At 40.0% G+C, this 19,177-nt stretch overlaps 1 protein-coding gene across 1 annotated transcript in view; it reads right to left on the bottom strand.

The window, feature by feature from the left end:
* Positions 1–3,082: 3,082 nt before the first annotated feature.
* ACP3 (acid phosphatase 3) overlaps positions 3,083–19,177 on the bottom strand; it is a gene marked incomplete at both ends in the record, with an annotated part of 39,986 nt that continues 23,891 nt past the window's right edge. Inside the window, 6 exons of the mRNA XM_082625249.1 lie at positions 3,083–3,272; positions 6,754–6,857; positions 9,014–9,096; positions 13,776–13,908; positions 15,230–15,322; positions 17,953–18,051. Of these exons, the coding sequence (XP_082481375.1) occupies positions 3,083–3,272; positions 6,754–6,857; positions 9,014–9,096; positions 13,776–13,908; positions 15,230–15,322; positions 17,953–18,051 (702 nt within the window). The remainder of the gene's footprint in view (positions 3,273–6,753; positions 6,858–9,013; positions 9,097–13,775; positions 13,909–15,229; positions 15,323–17,952; positions 18,052–19,177) is intronic.

Below are 19,177 nucleotides of genomic sequence, written 5' to 3'. Positions count from 1 at the left end.
TTCATTATTTTTCATTTGGCTTACATGCATGGAGGAGAAATGATAATTAAATGATGGCCCCAAGGCCAAATATTTACTTGGAAAAGAAAGAACACAAATAAACATGTCAATTGATATCGTATGTCAGTCATCCCATGACCAACTAGGAGAGAGAATGGCTTTGCTCTAGACTCTGGCATCCAGTAGAAATCATCTCTAGAAACTGTTTCATCTTTATTCCTGCTGGTAATGTAGCATGGTGTTCTCTAGGCATGTTGCATCTGCACCTGGCAAATCTACAGGACTCTAAAGGGAGTTATTTGAATATGATTTTTTTGTTTATAATAAGTGGTTTCAGCAGGACCTGTGAGTTTGCTTAGATTTTCTGAAGATACCAGAATCGAAGCCTTATACATTCCTTTTGTCCTCAGAACAGATATCACACTCACACTTTCAACATTCCAATAAGTTTTTAAAAAATATTTTATTTCTTTTTTTTTAAACATCTTTATTGGAGTATAATTCTTTACAATGGTGTGTTAGTTTCTGCTTTATAACAAAGTGGGTCAGTTATACATATACACATGTTCCCATATCTCTTCCCTCTTGCATCTCCCTCCCTCCCACCTTCCCTATCCCACCCCTTTAGGTGGTCACAAAGCACCGAGCTGATCTCCCTGTGCTATGCGGCTGCTTCCCACTAGCTATCTATTCTACGTTTGGTAGTGTATATATGTCCATGCCTCTCTCTCACTTTCTCACAGCCTACCCTTCCCCCTCCCCACATCCTCAAGTCCATTCTCTAGTAGGTCTGCGTCTCCATTCCCGTCTTACCCCTAGGTTCTTCATGACCTTTTTTTCTTTTTTCTCTTAGATTCCATATGTATGTGTTAGCATACGGTATTTGTCTTTCTCTTTCTGACTTACTTCTCACTGTATGACGGACTATAGGTCCATCCACCTCACCACAAATAACTCAATTTCGTTTCTTTTTATGGCTGAGTAATATTCCATTGTATATACGTGCCACATCTTCTTTAGCCATTCATCTGTTGATGGACACTTAGGTTGCTTCCATGTCCTGGCTATTGTAAATAGAGCTGCAATGAACATTTTGGTACATGTCTCTTTTTGATTATGGTCTTCTCAGGGTATATGCCCAGTAGTGGGATTGCTGGGTCGTATGGTAGTTCTATTTGTAGTTTTTTAAGGAACCTCCATACTGTTCTCCATAGTGTCTGTATCAATTTACATTCCCACCAACAGTGCAAGAGTGTTCCCCTTTTCTCCACACCCTCTCCAGCATTTATTGTTTCTAGGTTTCTTGATGATGGCCATTCTGACAGGTGTGAGATGATATCTCATTGTAGTTTTGATTTGCATTTCTCTAATGATTAATGATGTTGAGCATTCTTTCATGTGTTTGTTGGCAGTCTGTATATCTTCTTTGGAGAAATGTCTATTTAGGTCTTCTGCCCATTTTTGGATTGGGTTGTTTGTTTATTTTGTTATTGAGCTGCATGAGCTGCTTATAAATTTTGGAGATTAATCCTTTGGCAGTTTCTTCATTTGCAAATATTTTCTCTCATTCTGAGGGTTGTCTTTTGGTCTTATTTAGGGTTTCCTTCACTGTGCAAAGGCTTTTAAGTTTCATTAGGTCCAATTTGTTTATTTTTGTTTTTATTTCCATTTCTCTAGGAGGTGAGTCAAAAAGGATCTTGCTGTGATTTATGTCAGAGTGTTCTGCCTATGTTTTCCTCTAAGAGTTTGATAGTGTCTGGCCTTACATTTAGGTCTTTAATCCATTTTGAGTTTATTTTTGTGTATGGTGTTAGGGAGTGTTCTAATTTCATACTTTTACATGTACCTGTCCAGTTTTCCCAGCACCACTTATTGAAGAGGCTGTCCTTTTCCCACTGTATATTCTTGCCTCCTTTATCAAAGATAAGGTGACCATATGTGCGTGGGTTTATCTCTGGGCTTTCTATCCTGTTCCATTGATCTATCTTTCTGTTTTTGTGCCAGTACCATACTGTCTTGATTACTGTACCTTTGTAATACAGTCTGAAATCAGGGAGCCTGATTCCTCCAGCTCCATTTTTCGTTTTCAAGATTGCTTTGGCTATTTGGGGTCTTTTGTGTTTCCATACAAATTGTGAAATTTTTTGTCCTAGTTCTGTGAAAAATGCCAGTGGTAGTTTGATAGGGATTGCATTGAATCTGTAGGTTGCTTTGGGTAGTAGAGTCATTTTCACAATGTTGATTCTTGCAATCCAAGAACATGGTATATCTCTCCATCTATTTGTATCATCTTTAATTTCTTTCATCAGTGTCTTATACTTTTCTGCATACAGGTCTTTTGTCTCCTTAGGTAGGTTTATTCCTAAATATCCAATAAGTTTTTTCCTGGGAGGTATTCAGAACATTCTTACATTTCTTTCTTTTTTTTTTTTTTAATTTTGTTTATTTATTTATTTATTTATTTATTTATTTATTTATTTATTTATGTCTGCCTTGGGTTTTTGTTGCTGTGTGCGGGCTTCCTCTAGTTGCGGAGAGCGGGGCCTACTCTTCATTATGGTGCGCAGGCTTCTCATTGCGGTGGCTTCTCCTATTGTGGAGCATGGGCTCTAAACATGTGGGCTTCAGTAGTTGTGGCATGTGGGCTCAGTAGCTGTGGAACACGGGCTTAGTTGCTCAGCGGCACGTGGGATCTTCCCGGGCCAGGGCCTGAACCCGTGTCCCTTGCATTGGCAGGTGGACTCCCAACCAGTGTGCCACCAGGGAAGCCCCCATTCTTACATTTCTAATTTTGTTCCAGTTTGATACGTGTTCCCCAAATTGCAATTCTTTGATCCCAAGTAAATATTTTCTGCTTCATTACTGCCTCCTGGGTTTATGTAGGTTGACAAGGTTTATGGCAAGTAGGGGCAGGGCCAGGTGAAGAGGTAGGAGTTGCCTGAAGTTTAGGTTTCTGAAACATACAATTATTGCCCAAAACCTATTTCTTCCAAAGATGGGGTTGAAGCCAGTTTATATTCTCAAAGAACCATCCGTCTGGAGAAAGGGTGTTCTGTCCTCTCTGCAGAGCTCCGTGTGCACCCTAATCCATAGCGTCCTCAGTACCTTCATGGTTGATCATGGCACATTCTGTGGACCAGTCTTGGGGGATCACAGGGGCAACCAGCTCAGCAAACTTTGTCAGAGGGCAGCTGACGGTGCAACCAGGCAGCATGAGGGGATGTGGTTCATGCTGCGTCTCATTCCTATAGTACATCTCTATGAAGTACTCCCTGGTGGAGGAAGGTAGAGGAACAGGAGGAAAGACCTCTGTTAGTTCTGTGTTGTTGAACTGCCATTGAATTTCTTTCTACTTAGCCTGTACCATGTCAGCTGAAGGACTAGTGGAAGAATTTATGGGAATGAGTAGATATTAGCCAATTTAGCTGTGGGAAGAGGGGGACTGGGGCAGGTGGGCCAGATTGGGAGGGTGGAAATGGGAGGGCTGGTTTGTTAGATGACCAGGGGCATGTAAGGCAGGAACTGGGATGCTTAGTCAGAGAAGGAGCTGAGGGGCAATGGTTGGGGGAGCTGGGGGTGATTTGGTGAACCTTCAAGTAAGAAGTGGGGCGTAGGTGGGATGTTGGGTTTTCTTTCTCCTATTCTCTCTCTTTCATGCTTCACATTTGCTCTTTCCTTTTCTTTTTCCTCTCTCAATATTTCTTTCAGTCTTCCCTCTGAATGAATGTATCTTCACTCTCCTTAACCAGGCCAGAAACATGGAACTGAATAATATATAACATATGTGCTTAAACATACAGCAAGACTTATAAAAATGATACCTCAGAAAGAGGGGGTGGGCGTGTATTCAAGTCCTTACATTTGCTCATGTTGAGGAGGGCTCTCTTACCACTTTATTAAAAAAAAACAATACACTGTTTAGGGAAGGACCATTGGCCCAAACCAACCTTGTAAAGCTAGTACAAGCTGCCTATGGAAGTCATTTGCCAAAGAGACAGGAGAGAAATTCAAGTATAGTAACCTCACAACTGCAACTTTTGGATGTTGTTATAAACAAGCCTTTCAAATAAATCACTTTAAGAAACCATATAAACAGTAATAACCACAAATATTCATTTATATGTTTCTAGAAACTTCCCTAATATTATATGAATGAGCACTTATATCTTGGAATAACTTTTTGAGTGACAGTATCTTTTATCTCATGTTAATATGACAAAGATGACTAACAGTCCATCAAAATTCATGATTCTCTTTACATAGAATAAAGTTACAGCTGAGAAGTGAGTACACTTCCCAGACTCCCTTGCACTCAGGAGGCACCAAGTGACTAATTTTAGCTAGTATAGTAGAATGTAAGTAGAAGTGACATATGCCCCTTCGGGGCTGAGGTGCTTGCTAAGCAGATTGTCTTCTCGACCCTCTCATTCTTTCCTACAAGCTCTCTGCAGGTGAGCACAGCACTCTTGAAGACTGTAGGTCCAAAAGATGGAATCCTGGGTCCCCAAATCACCATGTGTGAATCACACCATGGATGAGTCACTTCCTATTGGCCAGGAACATCTGCATTGGACTGTTAGATGAATGAGAAAGAAATCTCCATTGAGTTAAGCTTCTGAGATTTGAGGTTCATCTGTACAGCAGCCAAAATTACCCTTATTAATTAATATATTTGGAAAACATTTTTAGGGGACTCAAAATTGGCTCCAGTGGTAAAGACACAAGTAAAGGTGCATACAAAGAGTTTGAATAAAAGTGTTTCATAAAATATGAAAGTGAGAAGAAGCACTATTTAACTTAGTGAATTATTTTATATAGTATATGATTTTAAGTTTATGTACCTAACCAAAAATTGAATAGTTTTAGAATATATTTAGCTATCTTATCTACAACCTTAAAAGTTTATATGTTTAAGGTGGATAAAAATCTAAAAATTCTCTTTTTCTCTCTTTATTTTCTCATAGGGATAAAGTGGGATCACCTTACATGGAGAATCCCCTAATTTGCTGGTATATACATACGCCTATATTTGTTAACTTGGATTCTCCTTGTTCTTAATCTATAAGCAAGCAAGTTTAACTTTTGATACTCCTCTGGAGTGTTAAAAAAATCTTAATATAACAACAAACTTGACTTCTGCCTGTGAGTGACAGTTGGTTACTTTTTTTTCTGTTGTTCAGTGTCTCTTAGTTGAAAAATACCCCACACTTGATTCATAATATGGATTTATTCAAGGTGGTGAGAGAGCGATTCAGTGAGACAAAATGCTGCAGTGACCTAAATAAAAGCAGGCTCAGGACTAACGGGTACAGAAATCAGAGAGGAGGGAGGCTCGAGGAAAGTGGGTAGTTTCTTTTGTCTTATCCCGAAGAGACAGAGCTTACTCCTAGAGCTGATCCTGGAATTTTCACTAGATTTATTAACTCTGTGCCTGAAGCCAGTATTGACAGAGCACTTGTTGTCCACAGTCTTCTCACTCCCATTTTCAGCTCTGTTTGGATTTTCTCCATGTTATGGGTATTGTCTCTCCATCTGACTCTAGATATTTGAGAGCAAAACTTGCTAAGACCACATTTCAGTTCTATTTCATTGTGCTTGGCACCCAGTTAGAGGTTCAACAAAGGATGAACTTACCTTTCCCTAACTGTGCAGAACTCACTTTCTTTGTAAGCAGTGAAGATGTTGGTAGAGAATAGGCCTCTGTGTTGTTATTTTCCTACTCTACAACTTCAGGTGGCCAGAAAACTATAGCCAGGACTACAATTTGCAAAAAGAAATGCAGGGTGCCTTGTTTAAAAATTATTAAGAATTTCAGAATGGCAACACTGGGTCATTAAACCAAGCACGGGCTCTTCTGAGCACAGGGCCCTGTGTAATTGCAGTCAAGATCGTCCTGACTGCGGCTATTGTGAATGTTGTAAGGGGAGAGCAAAATACACCTCCCCGGCTAACCCTGAAACAAAAATTTTGGGTCTTTGCCCTAACTTAGCCCCTGCCTTCTTCTTATTCCATCAATAATATTCAAGAGGTATCTTCCTCCCAATGAGAATGCCAGTGTCACAGCAGATACCAATTTTTGGTATGACCTTGGCTATAGTGACCAACTCTTACTGGTTTTCCCAGGGCTTTCCTGGTTTTAACAATGAAACTTACATGTTCTGGGAACCTCTCCAGTTCCAGGTAAACTAGGACACTTGGTCTCTCTAAACTTGGCCTTTCTAGTGGGCTTGAGCCAAGCCTTGGTCAGCTGGGGAGGGCCACACCAGATTGCAAAGTAGTGAACACTGAGCAGAGGTTGTATTTTAAGAATCCTACCTGATGGATATGAATTGCCAGAAGTTGGCAATTGACATCTTTAATTGAAAGAACATTATTTATAACCATCAACAAACTTAATTTTTCTCTTGGCATCTTCTACCAGCCTGTGTTTTCCAAGAGAACAGTGTAATGTCCTCATCCTTCTTAGAACACCTTAATCTTTTTTTAAAAATGTAATTTCTGACACTTAGGGTGGTTCTTTCAAATTTTTCGTCTACTGTGTCTGTACATTATTTCCCAATAAAAGTCGTCATGAAAACAAAGAAAAAGGAAGTCATGACTAAGCAAAGATTGTGTTACTCACCACCATTCTTCCCTCTGAATATAAAACCAACCAGATAGACAAAACAACTCTTAAGTCAATAACAACAATAATGATAACAAAACCTGGGGTCCAGTGATATTAATTTTGAAAAACACCTCTTAGACACTTACCCCTTCTCAAAGTACAATTCCGTCAAGTGGCAGGACGCATGGGGAGGAAGGATTCCGTTGTAAACATCTAGCGCCATCTGCAGGGCACTCACAGTAGTGTCATGCTACAGAGATTTGAAACAAACATTTTTGATCTTTATCTCTGGTTCAAATTTACAGTCAACAGATGTGTATCAAGCATTTGTAGAGCACCATTATGGTTTCTGATTCAATTAGATTTCCCATACCTCCAATGACTTAAGAAGTAGAGAGGGAAAGGACAAATTTTTGGGTGCTAGGCAGTGAGATTTACATACATATAATTATTTCCTTTCAAAAGATGAAGAAACTGAAACCCAAAGGAATTAAGTTACTTGGGTGGAATTCCCTGGCTGTCCAGTGGTTAGGACTGTGGACTTTCACTGCTGAGGTCCCGGGTTCAATCCCTGGTAGGGGAACTAAGATCCCACAAGCCTTGTGGTGTGTCCAAAAACAAAAAAAGAAAAAAAAAAAAGAAATTTAGTAACTTGCTTTATGTCATATATCTCCAAAGTGAAAGAAAGTAAAATCTGAGCCAAGTCTTCTGATTTTGTCCTATGCCTTCCCCAGTAGAACATCTCTCTGTTTTAGCCTGTTTCATTGATTTTCATTAAATTTTAAAATAATTTGGCATACATTAATGCTAGATTCTATATTTTTTTTACAGATTAGCATCATCTGTGATTTTAAAGCTGGGGAAGAATATATGAAGTTACAAATGTTTAGACAGAATAAAATGTAAGGAAGTAGAGTGCGTAGCTTAAAAAGAATTGTTAAAGGTTTATCTCAGAATAGCTGGAAGGCATAGGAGACTGGTTTTCAGCCCCAGTTTTGCCACCTATTAGTTATCTAATCTTAAGAAATCCTCGGGCTTCCCTGGTGGCGCAGTGGTTGGGAGTCCGCCTGCCGATGCAGGGGACACGGGTTCGTGCCCCGGTCTGGGAGGATCCCACGTGCCGTGGAGCGGCTGGGCCCGTGAGCCGTGGCCGCTGAGCCTGCGCGTCCGGAGCCTGTGCTCCACAACGGGACAGGCCACAACAGTGAGAGGCCCACATACTGCAAAAAAAAAAAAAAAAAAAAAGAAATCCTCAATTTTCATATCTACAAAATGGGCATAACATTTGGTTGCCTAAACTCTATGGCAGCATATACATACTCAAAGGGTTAGAACTGATTTACTAGAGAAAAAGAAAAAAAAGGAGTGACAGATTTATGACTTGCCAAAAGTCACACAAGTTAGAACTGGAAACCAGATTAGAAACTGGAAAACCTGAAAGAATCAATTAATTTCAGGACTACTTTTATCAAAGAAGCACTGCATTCTGTTCCCCCCATGAGCTGGTTCTCTAGTCTATACCATTTAGAACCCCAGATGATAAACTCCCTGTATCTTTAATAACCTCTTCCATCTTCTTGCAGAATGAAACCATGGCTTTCTCCAGCCAGACCACATCTGAGAAATCCTCTGTCCCGCAGAAGTGGATGGGAGACCGACTTAACCCTCCATGTCCTGTTTCCCTGCTCATCCCAGACTCAAGGGACATGCATTTCATTGCATAGTGCATCTCTAGAATTCTCCCCTGACAATGTCTCTTTCCCTGGCTCCTGCTCCGAGATGGATGCTTTCTCCAAGATCTCTCTCTCTTTCCTTTCTGCACCCAGCTGTAGCTCTGACTTCAAGTTGTAGCTTTCCTTCCCTTTCCTTCTTATATGCCCTTTACTATCTGAAGTTTCCTCTTGGATGCAGCTGGCATTTCAAACCCAACTGCCTAATGGTACATTCACCTGACCCATGACCACCTCTATTAATGGTTCCACTCTCCTTCCAGTCATTGAGACTTGAAACATTACCTTCATCTGTGGCTTACCTTCCAGATCATTGTCCTCCGCCCACATTCCAACTCATCACCAAGTCCTGTACACTCAGCTTTCCTTGTAGTTCTCCTATCATTTTCCCTCTCCTGTTCCTGTTCTGGTTTTAGTTTGGGACAGAAGTGATGTTTCCCTTCTCTGAGGCACCAAAGCACTGGCCTGTATGACACTGCGATTCTGCTTTGCATGGTATTTATGTGCTTACTTTTCTTCTTGTCAGTATTGAACTGTAAATTCCTTGAGAGCCAGAATTATGTATTTAATTTTAAAGAATTTGACCAGGGAAATGATGACGAAGAAGATGAAGACTCCTCCTGAAAGAGCTCACACGCTTGAATAAACAGATGCTGAATGGGAACAAAATACTTACTGCAGAATACATAATGAGTTTTCTGTGGTTCAATGGCTGAGTTGCACTCTTCATGTGATAGAGGATTTCTTTGACCAGGACACCTTAAAGAAGATAGATCAACAATTGAGCTGAACCAAATATTGGCTTATATTTTAGTTCATAAGATTTTTGCTCAGTCATACAGAGATTCTGTCTGCCAGGATTCTTAAGACTTAAGAAGAGAGGACAAGAACTCATTTTTGTGGAGCATCTGCTGTGTGCTAATAGTGTGATTTGTATACATTATTTCACTGAATCCTGACTTCTATCCCCATTCATAAGTGAGGAAGCTGAGGCTCAGAGCCATTAAGTGAGACTCGCTCAGCTGGAGAAGGAGAGCTGGATTGGCATGTTAGGACTCTAGTATACCAGATTTTGTTAAAACTCAAGTTAGGACGTTGATGAACTTGGAATTTCAGACAGCTTTTTACAGATAGTTGTTAGCCATTTCTCTTGTCCAGGGAAGGTCTGAAATGACAGGGTGGCATGCACCTCTCTGTCTTCATCACTCTGGCAGCCACACCTGTGAGAGGCCAGGGGAGAAAGCAGCTCTCTGGATGTCTGCAAGGGTGCAGACTGTCTTCTGTGGACATTGCTCCAGGTTACTCTGGGTGTCACTACTAGGGGGGCAGCCAGCACTTTTAGTTTTCATCTGAGGGCTCCATCTGTCGTCAGTAGAGGAAAGCTTTTGCCCTTTGCATTTGTTGCTCCTGAGGTGGTAAAAGGCACACAGAATCAGCACAGAGTCTCCATCCCATCAGCAGACACTGAGGCTGAGGGTACCTCATGGTGCAGGTGCTGTCCTGAGTACGTGCTGCCTCAGGGGCTTCCACACCATCCACCGAGGACTCCTTGTGTTTCTGTTGGTCATCTCTCTACAGTGCATGTGGTGTCCTCACTTAAGGATGACCAGTTTTCTTTTGTAATGAGCAGGACATTGATGTTAACAGATTATGATCCCAGACTCTGTGGTCCACTAAGCAAAACATGCACTGAGCAGCTACGATGGGTGAATCAGACATGGCCCCTGTCCTCAAAAAGCTCATAAAACAGTGAGGAGAGACTGTCTATTAGTCTGTGTACCAATAAGCACAATAAAAGAGGGAGGTGATCTGCTCTTTCCGCGGATGCTGGGGTTTCCTTGACTAGGAATAGAGGGAGCTAGAGGCTGCACTTCCCACAGGTCTGCACCTTTCTGCTTCAGGGAAGGTTGCCCTCTAGGAGCCCTTCAAAGCTTAGGCTTGATCTTCGGGCCATGATGGAACTAAACTCTGTGGCCAAGTTTCTGGGAGTCATGACAGCCACCTTCAATCAGCAGCTTGTCCCTTGTCAGCAGGTGCCTTTGCAGCAGCTTTCAGTGTTGATGATGGAATAGATCAGCTCTTGGTTCTGGAGTGCTTGTGCAACTTGTCCCAGGAGAAAATAGGGGTAACTATCATCATCATCCACAGGCTCTGGCATGCCAATAGTCATGTTTTATAGGAGGGGAAACTGAGGCTCAGAGAGGTTCAGCAACTTGTCCAAGATCATACAACTTGTAAGTAGAGGGGCTGAGTTTCACTGCACCCAGCATGTTCAGCTTCAAAACCTTGGTCTTAAGTATTAGGCCTCACTGTAGCTAGCTTCTAAGTTCCCTGGTGCATCATTTATTAAATCTGTATATACTAGACAAAATACTATTGATTTGAAGATATAAACTTCACTTCTCTCACTATTGGGCTATATCAGGAGTTGGCAAACTTGTTCTATAAAGGGCCAGTAGTACATGCTTTAGGCTCCGTGGGCCAGGTGTCTGTCACAACCATTCATTCTCAAGTGGAAGCACAAGAGCAGCCAAAGATACTACCTAAATGCATGAGTGTGGCTGAGCTTCAATAGCATTTTATTTACAAAAAATAGGCAGCAGGCTGGATTTGGCCTACAGGCTGTAGCCTGCTGACATCTGATCTACAGCAAGAAGCAGTTTCCATTAACACAAACAGGACCAGCCATATATTCCTAAATTAGCCTAGAGATTTTCTTGTGTGTATGGGGGTGTGTTGTGGGGGAAGACAATGGGAGGAGGATATTACTGAACAGTGTCACCCTTGAAACCAAGTGACGGAACAGAAGTTTTGGCAAAGGTAAGAAGATGCCAGGGCTTCCCTGGTGGCGTAGTGGTTGAGAGTCCACCTGCTGATGCAGGGGACACGGGTTCGTGTCCTGGTCCGGGAAGATCTCACATGCTTCGTAGCGGCTGGGCCCGTGAGCAATGGCCGCTGAGCCTGCGCTTCCGGAGCCTGTGCTCCGCAACGGGAGAGACCACAACAGTGAGAGGCCTGCGCACCGCAAAAAAAAAAAAAAAAAAAGAAGATGCCAGTCAAAGTCCTGATGTTCCCTTGTGACTCTGTCTCCCAGACTGTACATGCTTTCTCTGCAGAGTTGGGTTCAGGTGCTTCATAATAAGCGTGTAGTTGACAAATCTCTCTTGCCTTGCCAGATCTGAACAATATGCTGAGCTTGTGTCTTGGCAGGAATCACTAAGGAAACAATTTCCTGGTTTATCAATAGCACTGGGCTTCCCCTAGAAAATAGGACAGGTGTGTGCATATGAGTGCCAGTCCTTATAGAGTCCAAGACCCATAGACCACCTTAGGGAAGGACTCTGATAGACAAATATAGTTTATTGCACTCATCAGATGGGGAAACTGAGACCCAGAGAGGGGAAGTGACTTCCTCAAAATGCAATCTCTAGTAGTCAAAGGAAAAAAGTAAAGGAAATATGAAGCAAGCTGCTGGGAAAACCTCCATCTTATATTCAGATACAGACCCCTGCATTTATTAACAGATTCTAGTCAACCCCTACCTGGCTTTCCCTGCCCTTTTCTTCACCATCTCCTACATCTAGAGAAGTGCTTCTGAAACTTTATTGTACATGTGAGGTATCTAGGGATTTCATTAAAATGCAGATTCAGATTCAGCTAGTCTGGGGTGGGGCCTGGGATACTGCATTTCTTTCTAAGGGCTTGGCGATGCTGACGTTGCTGGTCCATGGACTGCATCCTTAGTAGTGAGGGGATGAATTCCCGAGCCCATCATGACTATGTTGGGGAAATGAAGAGTCTTGTCTCTACCGTCTGATGCATTTGGCCACCATACTGCTGGTCCCTGCTGGTTCAGGAATGAGATCTGGTGCTTATGTGGCCAACGATGCCCAACTTTCACCCTCTGCATCCTTTGTTGTTTGGTACATAGGATTGAGTTGCATCTTGGGCTCTGTTCCTACACACAGTCTGTGTCCTGCCTGCTAATTTTTCCTAAGACACCAGATTCCATCTATGACTCACCTCTGGATGCTCTCCCATCCCCAGGGTCTGGGTCTTGTGGTTCATGCCCTCAGCACGGAGTGAGGACTTGTACATTCTCATCAAGTCTCTCTCTGTACTGCACAGCCGGGGCTCTGTAACAGCAGTTCTGCAACACTATCACATCATTCATGACCACTGCCCTAAATTATTTGTCCCAAGGTACTTTGTTCACCTCATATGAAATTACTCCCCACCATCCTGACTTCATACCTCATTAGCTGTTCTTGTTACAGCTTACTTCACTCTTTATATGAGCTTTTGTAGCTATAATTGACTCCTCTCCTGGTTGGTGACTTGAATTCTTTCTCTAGCTCTGCAGCCCTGAGTGAACATCCTCCCAGTCTGGTCCAACCCCCAGGATGCTTTGTCTCTGTATTCTCCTGGGGGTCTGCTGAACTTGCCCAACCTCATGGTGAATAGCGTCTTACAATTGTTGGAGTCCTGATGTGATTGTACTGTTTTCTTCAAAGTCTCTAGAGTATATGACTCAGAACATCTCCTGTGACTTAAAATTTCTTCATTGTTATGACAGCCTGGCATAATAGACTTCTTCTTTCTCTCCATCTTTAGTTTTAATGTCTACATTAACAACACCTGAACCTGTCATATCCTCAGGGGTCTCGGCCTGCCACTCAGCTGCCCTCAGAGCCTCCGCATTTATCCCCATCCTGCCTGATCTTGGCTTCTTTCTTCCACCCATCTATCCTGATTACAAGGGCTGGGTTCCTTCATTATGATTAGATGTCCTGTCCTACAAAGGGCCAAATCCATCTGAGAAGAGGCATCACTGAGAAGCAAACATCTTTCAACACCAATGGAAAAATTTAACCTGTGTCATAAACTTGTCAATTGCAATAGGTATTAATCTACAGGGCATAATTAGTCTGCAAATTAAACTGTATTAACTTTAACAGTGGCTACCGCCAAGGGTTTTAGGAAAACAGGCCACTTTTGCTATACCTCCCACTTGAAAAATTCACCCTATAGGCCACCAGACACAATTGATTTTCATGTGGCTCAGATATAAAATCCATGATTCTTTGATCTGGAAAGGATGAAAAGTATCATTTAGCTTTAGCCCAAAGCTTCTGTTTTCCAGATGGGAAAACTAAGGCCCAGAGTGGGTAATATTAATGATCATAATAACACATAATGTTTGATAGTGTATTATGTATCAGGTACTCTTTGTGGTAAGCCTTTGGAATACATACATTCATTTTAATCCTTACTACGAAAGAAGTGGGTATTATTATTATCCCCAATTTGCCGAATGGAAACTGGTACAGGGGTGATTACGTGTCTAATTCAAGGTCACATAACTTATTAACGGTGGGACCAGGACTCAGACCCAGATCACTTAACCACAATGCTTCTCTCATTTTTAAAATACTTACCCCCCTGCAGTCTAGATTTCTCTTTCTGCTTGTGAATTCCATAGAGGGACAGGAGGGACAATTCTGATATTTCTTTCAACTTAGTCATGGTGTCCTCTGTGGCCCAGGAGGGTAAAGTGAAATTGTGAACACCCTGTAGCAAAGACAAAGGAAGAAAATGTATATTTTTATTTCTGACTGTCCTCTTTATTGACTTTTTAATCCCCTTTCCCCCACAAAAAGTACTGGGTCCAGCCTTTCTTGGGAGAGAGGTAGAGTTCATGAAAGAGGAGACCAAAGTGAAGTAGCCTACAGAAGAATTAAGTGAGAGAGAAGTAAAAAAAAAAAAAAAAAAAAGGAATGTGGCCACAACTTGGAATAGCTCAGATCAAACTGTAGTAAGGAAAAAACAACCTCAAGACTTGAATCAAAAAGTGGGTTCTTGTTTTTATTGAAGACTCTTTTATAAGACTAGCAAATCTTCCTTGAAACAGATGCTGATGATAAAGTGAAAATATTGCGAATGTCGTGTGTGCTTGGGTCAATGAACTCTAACATAGAGGGGTGCAAACTGTGTCATTTGCTATCAAGACGGAACTATGAAAGTAATTGTCATCCCCAGACACTCACAATGACCTCAAAATCAGAGGTGTATAGGAGTTATGTGGCTGGTCAGAATTTTGCCCCAAGATTCAGTGAACTGGCTGGGAAGACAGGATTATAGAGTTTTCCTTTTCGCCAGCAGGTGGAGAATGGTGATTGGGAAAAACATCATGAAGCCCTGAAACAATAGTAATTTATCTAGCTAAAAAGGTTATTTCACATGCATTGTATAGCAAAAGAGAAATTATTTCCTGATAAACCAATTTTAATAGCCTGGCTTAAAGTTGGCTTGCTTATTTCTATATCCAGAAATCAGGTAATTTTTTTCTTCTTCTTTCTGTACAACAGTATTGCTTTTTTCATTAAAGTCTATTTAATGGAATGGAGCCCAGTGTTCCTGAGTGACTGAAAAATAAGTAAGTGGTAAGGCACAGAAAAAGCAATTTTGCCTAAATTTTCTTTTTTTTAAAGATTTTTTTTGATGTGAACCAGTTTTAAAGTCTTTATTGAATTTCTTACAATATTGCTTCTGTTTTATGTTTGGGTTTTTTGGCCGTGAGTCATGTGGGATCTTACTTCTCCAACCAGGGATCAAACCCACACCTCCTGTATTGGAAGGCAAAGTCTTAACCACTGGACCGCCAGGGAAGTCACTGCTTATAACTTTCTAAAGGGTGAATACATAAATAAGAGAGAGAAGAAGTCAGAATTTTCAAGTTAATATAAAGAAGTCTTGACTTATGTTTCAATGTCAAAGGAAGTCTAAATAATACATCTATATAAAAGCAAAAGAAAATGTATTCATCTGTTTCAAAATAGGCATAAATCATAAAATCAGATGGTAAGTTAATCTTTGATATTTTTTCTTTTACCTCACAAAATAAAGGGTCGTAGACTTTACTCCAAATTCCAAAAAGGTCCTGGTCATGGTATCCTGTAAATTTTGGCAAGATTTCTATAAAATCCTGAAACACACACAGAGGGAAAAAAATTTTACACCAGGGTTTCTCGACTTGGGCATTATTGATATTTGGACAGGATAATTCTTTGCTATGGGGCTGCCCTGTGTGTGCACTGTAGGATGCTCAGCAGCATCCCTGGCCTCTACCCACTAGATGCCACATCATCTCTAGTCCCTCAGTTGCAACAACCCAAAATGTCTCCAGACATTGACAAAGGGTCCCTGTGAGGCAAACTTGCCCCCGTTGAGAACTGCTGTTCTTCACATGAAAGTGCACCAGTAATAGTGGTTACGTTAATGCCAACCCAAAGATTTTTACAAATGCTAATTGATCATTTCTTATTATTACATTAAAAATGTGGGCACCTGCTGGCTTACTGCCACATGTTCCTGGTTTGTCCTGGAATCAGACTGAAGTGCACTGCCTCAAATTCATCTTGGAAGTAGGTGAAGTATAACTCACATGTAAATGAGTGGAAGGTGAGAAGGGAAAGCATGTCTCAGACCAAAGCACCCCAGGAAAACACAACAGAAACTGGGTCTGGTATCTGGCTATAACTGTGGGATTTGGATGGGATGCAAACCTTTCTATAAGTTCTGTATTATTTTTAGATTGTCATGGTAATGAGACCCATTGGTCAGCTGTCTGCATGATGAATTGGTAGCAATTTCTGGGAAGCCTTTGGAAGATACTGTTTGTCTGATGAATAAATTTTCTAGGAAAATATAATTTGCTAATATTAACCCAAATGGATTTCCATAAAATAAACAGAAATAATTATTAAAGAGACCAAAACCTCCCCCAATAAAACAAAACAAAAGCTCCAGGGCCAGATAACTTTATTGGGAAATTCTACCAAGCTTTGTGCTATTTTAACTGACCTGGAACATAAAAAAAGAAAGAAAACTTCCAAAAAATTTGTATAAGCATTGATACTGACAAAGACTGACCAGAAAAGAAAACTATTGTCCAAAGTTACTTTGAATATCAGTGCAAAAAGTCTAGGTAAAATATTAACAGATAATTCAATATCATACTAAAAAAAAGGGAGGCTTGAATCTAGACATGTAAAGATAGTTCAATAATAGTAAATCTATGAATATAATTAATCTTAGTAATTGATCCAAGAAAAAAATAACTTGATTTTACTAAAAAGGTTGAAAAGACCTTTCAAGAATTGAACACCAATATTGACAAAAACACTCAAGAAAATAGGAAAGATAGCTAATTTCTTAAACTGATAAAAAATATATCTATTTGGTCCAAAAGCCAGAATTCTTAATAGGGAAATACTTCTAAAATCAGGAGTAAGACAAGGATACCCACTACCAATACTATTATGTAATACTGGACTGTAAGTACTGGCCAGTACAAATAGGCAAAATAAATCAGAGGTATAAATTTTGGAAAAGTAGACGTAAACCATGATTTTTTTTGCAGATATTATAAGCCTGGAACAAACTTAACAAAAAATATAAAGACCTATATGAAGAAAACCTTAAAACAATCTTGAAGATAAGAACAAATAGGAAAATGTATCATGTTCTTGGAAAGGAAGACTCAACAAATTTGCAACAAAGTTGCAAATTCTCCCTAAGTTAATTTATACATTTAATATAACCCCAACAGAAACACTGAAAAGTTAAATGAAAAGATACCCATGAAAACTCAGAAAAAGTAGAGAATGAGGGAGAGAATATGTAATATGCTTTAAATATTAAAGCATATAAAATTCGTAATAATTATAACAGTGTGGTTTTGGCTAATAAAATGAAAGAATAATTAAAAAGAATAAAAATTCTAGAAATAGACCTTATACATATGGGAATTTTAATATGTAACAGCTCAAATTAGTGGGGAAAAGAAGAACTACTCAATAAACAGTGACAGAGCAATTAGGTAATATTCTGGAAAAAACTTCAGTAGGATACATACTTCACACCTAACACCAGTATAAACTGTAAATGGGTACAATATGTAAATGTAAAAATGAAGCTATAGTAGAATTAGAAGAAAGCATTGCAGACTTCCTTTATAACCCAGGAGTCATGAAGGCTTTTCTAAATACGACTACAAATATACAAACCATAGATGACTATATCTGCACACTAACAACCATATGGCAAAAACGCTGTAAACAAGTCAATAGGAAAACAATAAAAAGAGGGCTATTTGTATCCCAGAAAAAAAAAAGTTAAGAGAGAGAAAGCTCCTAAAACTTTATAAAAAGAAGAAAACCAATAACCCAAAAGAAAAATGGTGAAGGGATATGAACAGAATAGAAAATACAAATGGCTTTTAACTAGACGAAGATACCCAAAGCTCACTCATCGTAAGAGAAACGTACTACAGCACAGTGTTCTATAATAGTGATGATACTGGTCTTTCTTGTCTCATTCCTGATTTTGGAGGGAATGCTTCTAGTGATACCATCTTTCACTTACAGATTGGCAAATATCCTCATAGTTGTCTACGCACTGTTCAGAAGGCTGTGGAGAAACAGGCACTCTTATGTATTTCTGATGGGAGTAGAAATTGGTATAACCTCATTGAAGGGTAATTTGATAATATTCAAATTATCCCAGAATTTCCACTATTTCTACATACCACTAAATAACACATTTTTTTTTAACCTTATAAGGATGCAGACTCTTTTGGAATTCCTCTGATTTCAAAGTCTTCCTCTCAAGTTCTTGAAAACGAGAGCAGTTCCTGAAAGGCAGGTATAGCAACTGAGGAAAAAGAGAAATCGTAAATCTTGTATTAGTCGAAAGAACTAAAGAAGCTGCAGCCATTAGGTATAAAGTGACCTGAGTAAAAGATTCAAATGTGTTTTGAGCTGAATGGAATTCTAAAATTGAGGAAAAAGAGATAAATGATCTGCAGGTCTTAAATAGTAGGATATATACCCAAAACTCAAAATCTTTCTTTTTCATTTCATGAACTTGCCTAAATAGAACTGTGCTATTGGTAAATATTCACACTTCCCGGTTTTCCCTGTGAAATGATAACAATTATCTCGCTTCCTTCCACACCTCTTTCATTTCTAGCACTAGATGCACATCTATGTGCATGTGTGCACACACATACACACACACAAACACAAACACAAGTATAGAGAAATGAACTAGAGGTTCCAGAAATAACCTTAAGAGATTGATTAACCATTCACTGAAATACGTTCTTGCAAATTTGCAGACTGTTAAAATAAGGGAACATAATAAACACATAGAAAAATATATTTGAAAACCTATTATGAGGACAAAATGATCATCCAAAAATGAGTTTAAATTTGACAATCTTTTGTAGTTTTAATTATAATCTATAGGCTGGTGACTCCCAAGTTCATTTTGTTGCTCTTACTTTCCATCTGAGCTAGTTCTGTATTTTCAGCCTTTGGTGGATATCACCAGTTGGATGTTCTCTTCATCTTCAAATTTGACATGTACAAACCTGAACTCCACTTCATTTTTAACCATTTCCTTTTTGTAATCTCTCTACTTTTGCCAGTGATGAAATTTATCATCCTGCTTCATAGACTAATCACTTTTGCCTGTCTACTTTTAAAACACAGTTGGCCTTGAACAATGCAGAGATTAGGGTGGTTAACCCACACACAGTGGAAAATCTGAGTGTAGCTTCACAGTCTGTATCCACTGTTCTGCATCTGGGGGAGTAGACCAACTGGGGATCATGTAGTACTGTGGTATGAATTCATTGAAAAAATTCGCATATAAGTGGACCCGTGTAGTTGAAACCCTCATTGATCAAGAGACAACTGTATATCCAAAAGAGACCCCTTTTCTTTACTTTCATTGTCCCCTCCCAGTCCAGACCACCATAATCTGTGTTTCAACT

This window comes from Mesoplodon mirus (genome assembly GCF_964341445.2).
Source record: "Mesoplodon mirus genome assembly, chromosome: 6".
NCBI lineage: Eukaryota > Metazoa > Chordata > Mammalia > Artiodactyla > Ziphiidae > Mesoplodon > Mesoplodon mirus.
Note: the sequence above shows the minus strand (reverse complement) of the source record. Positions and strands in the feature narration are given on the sequence as shown.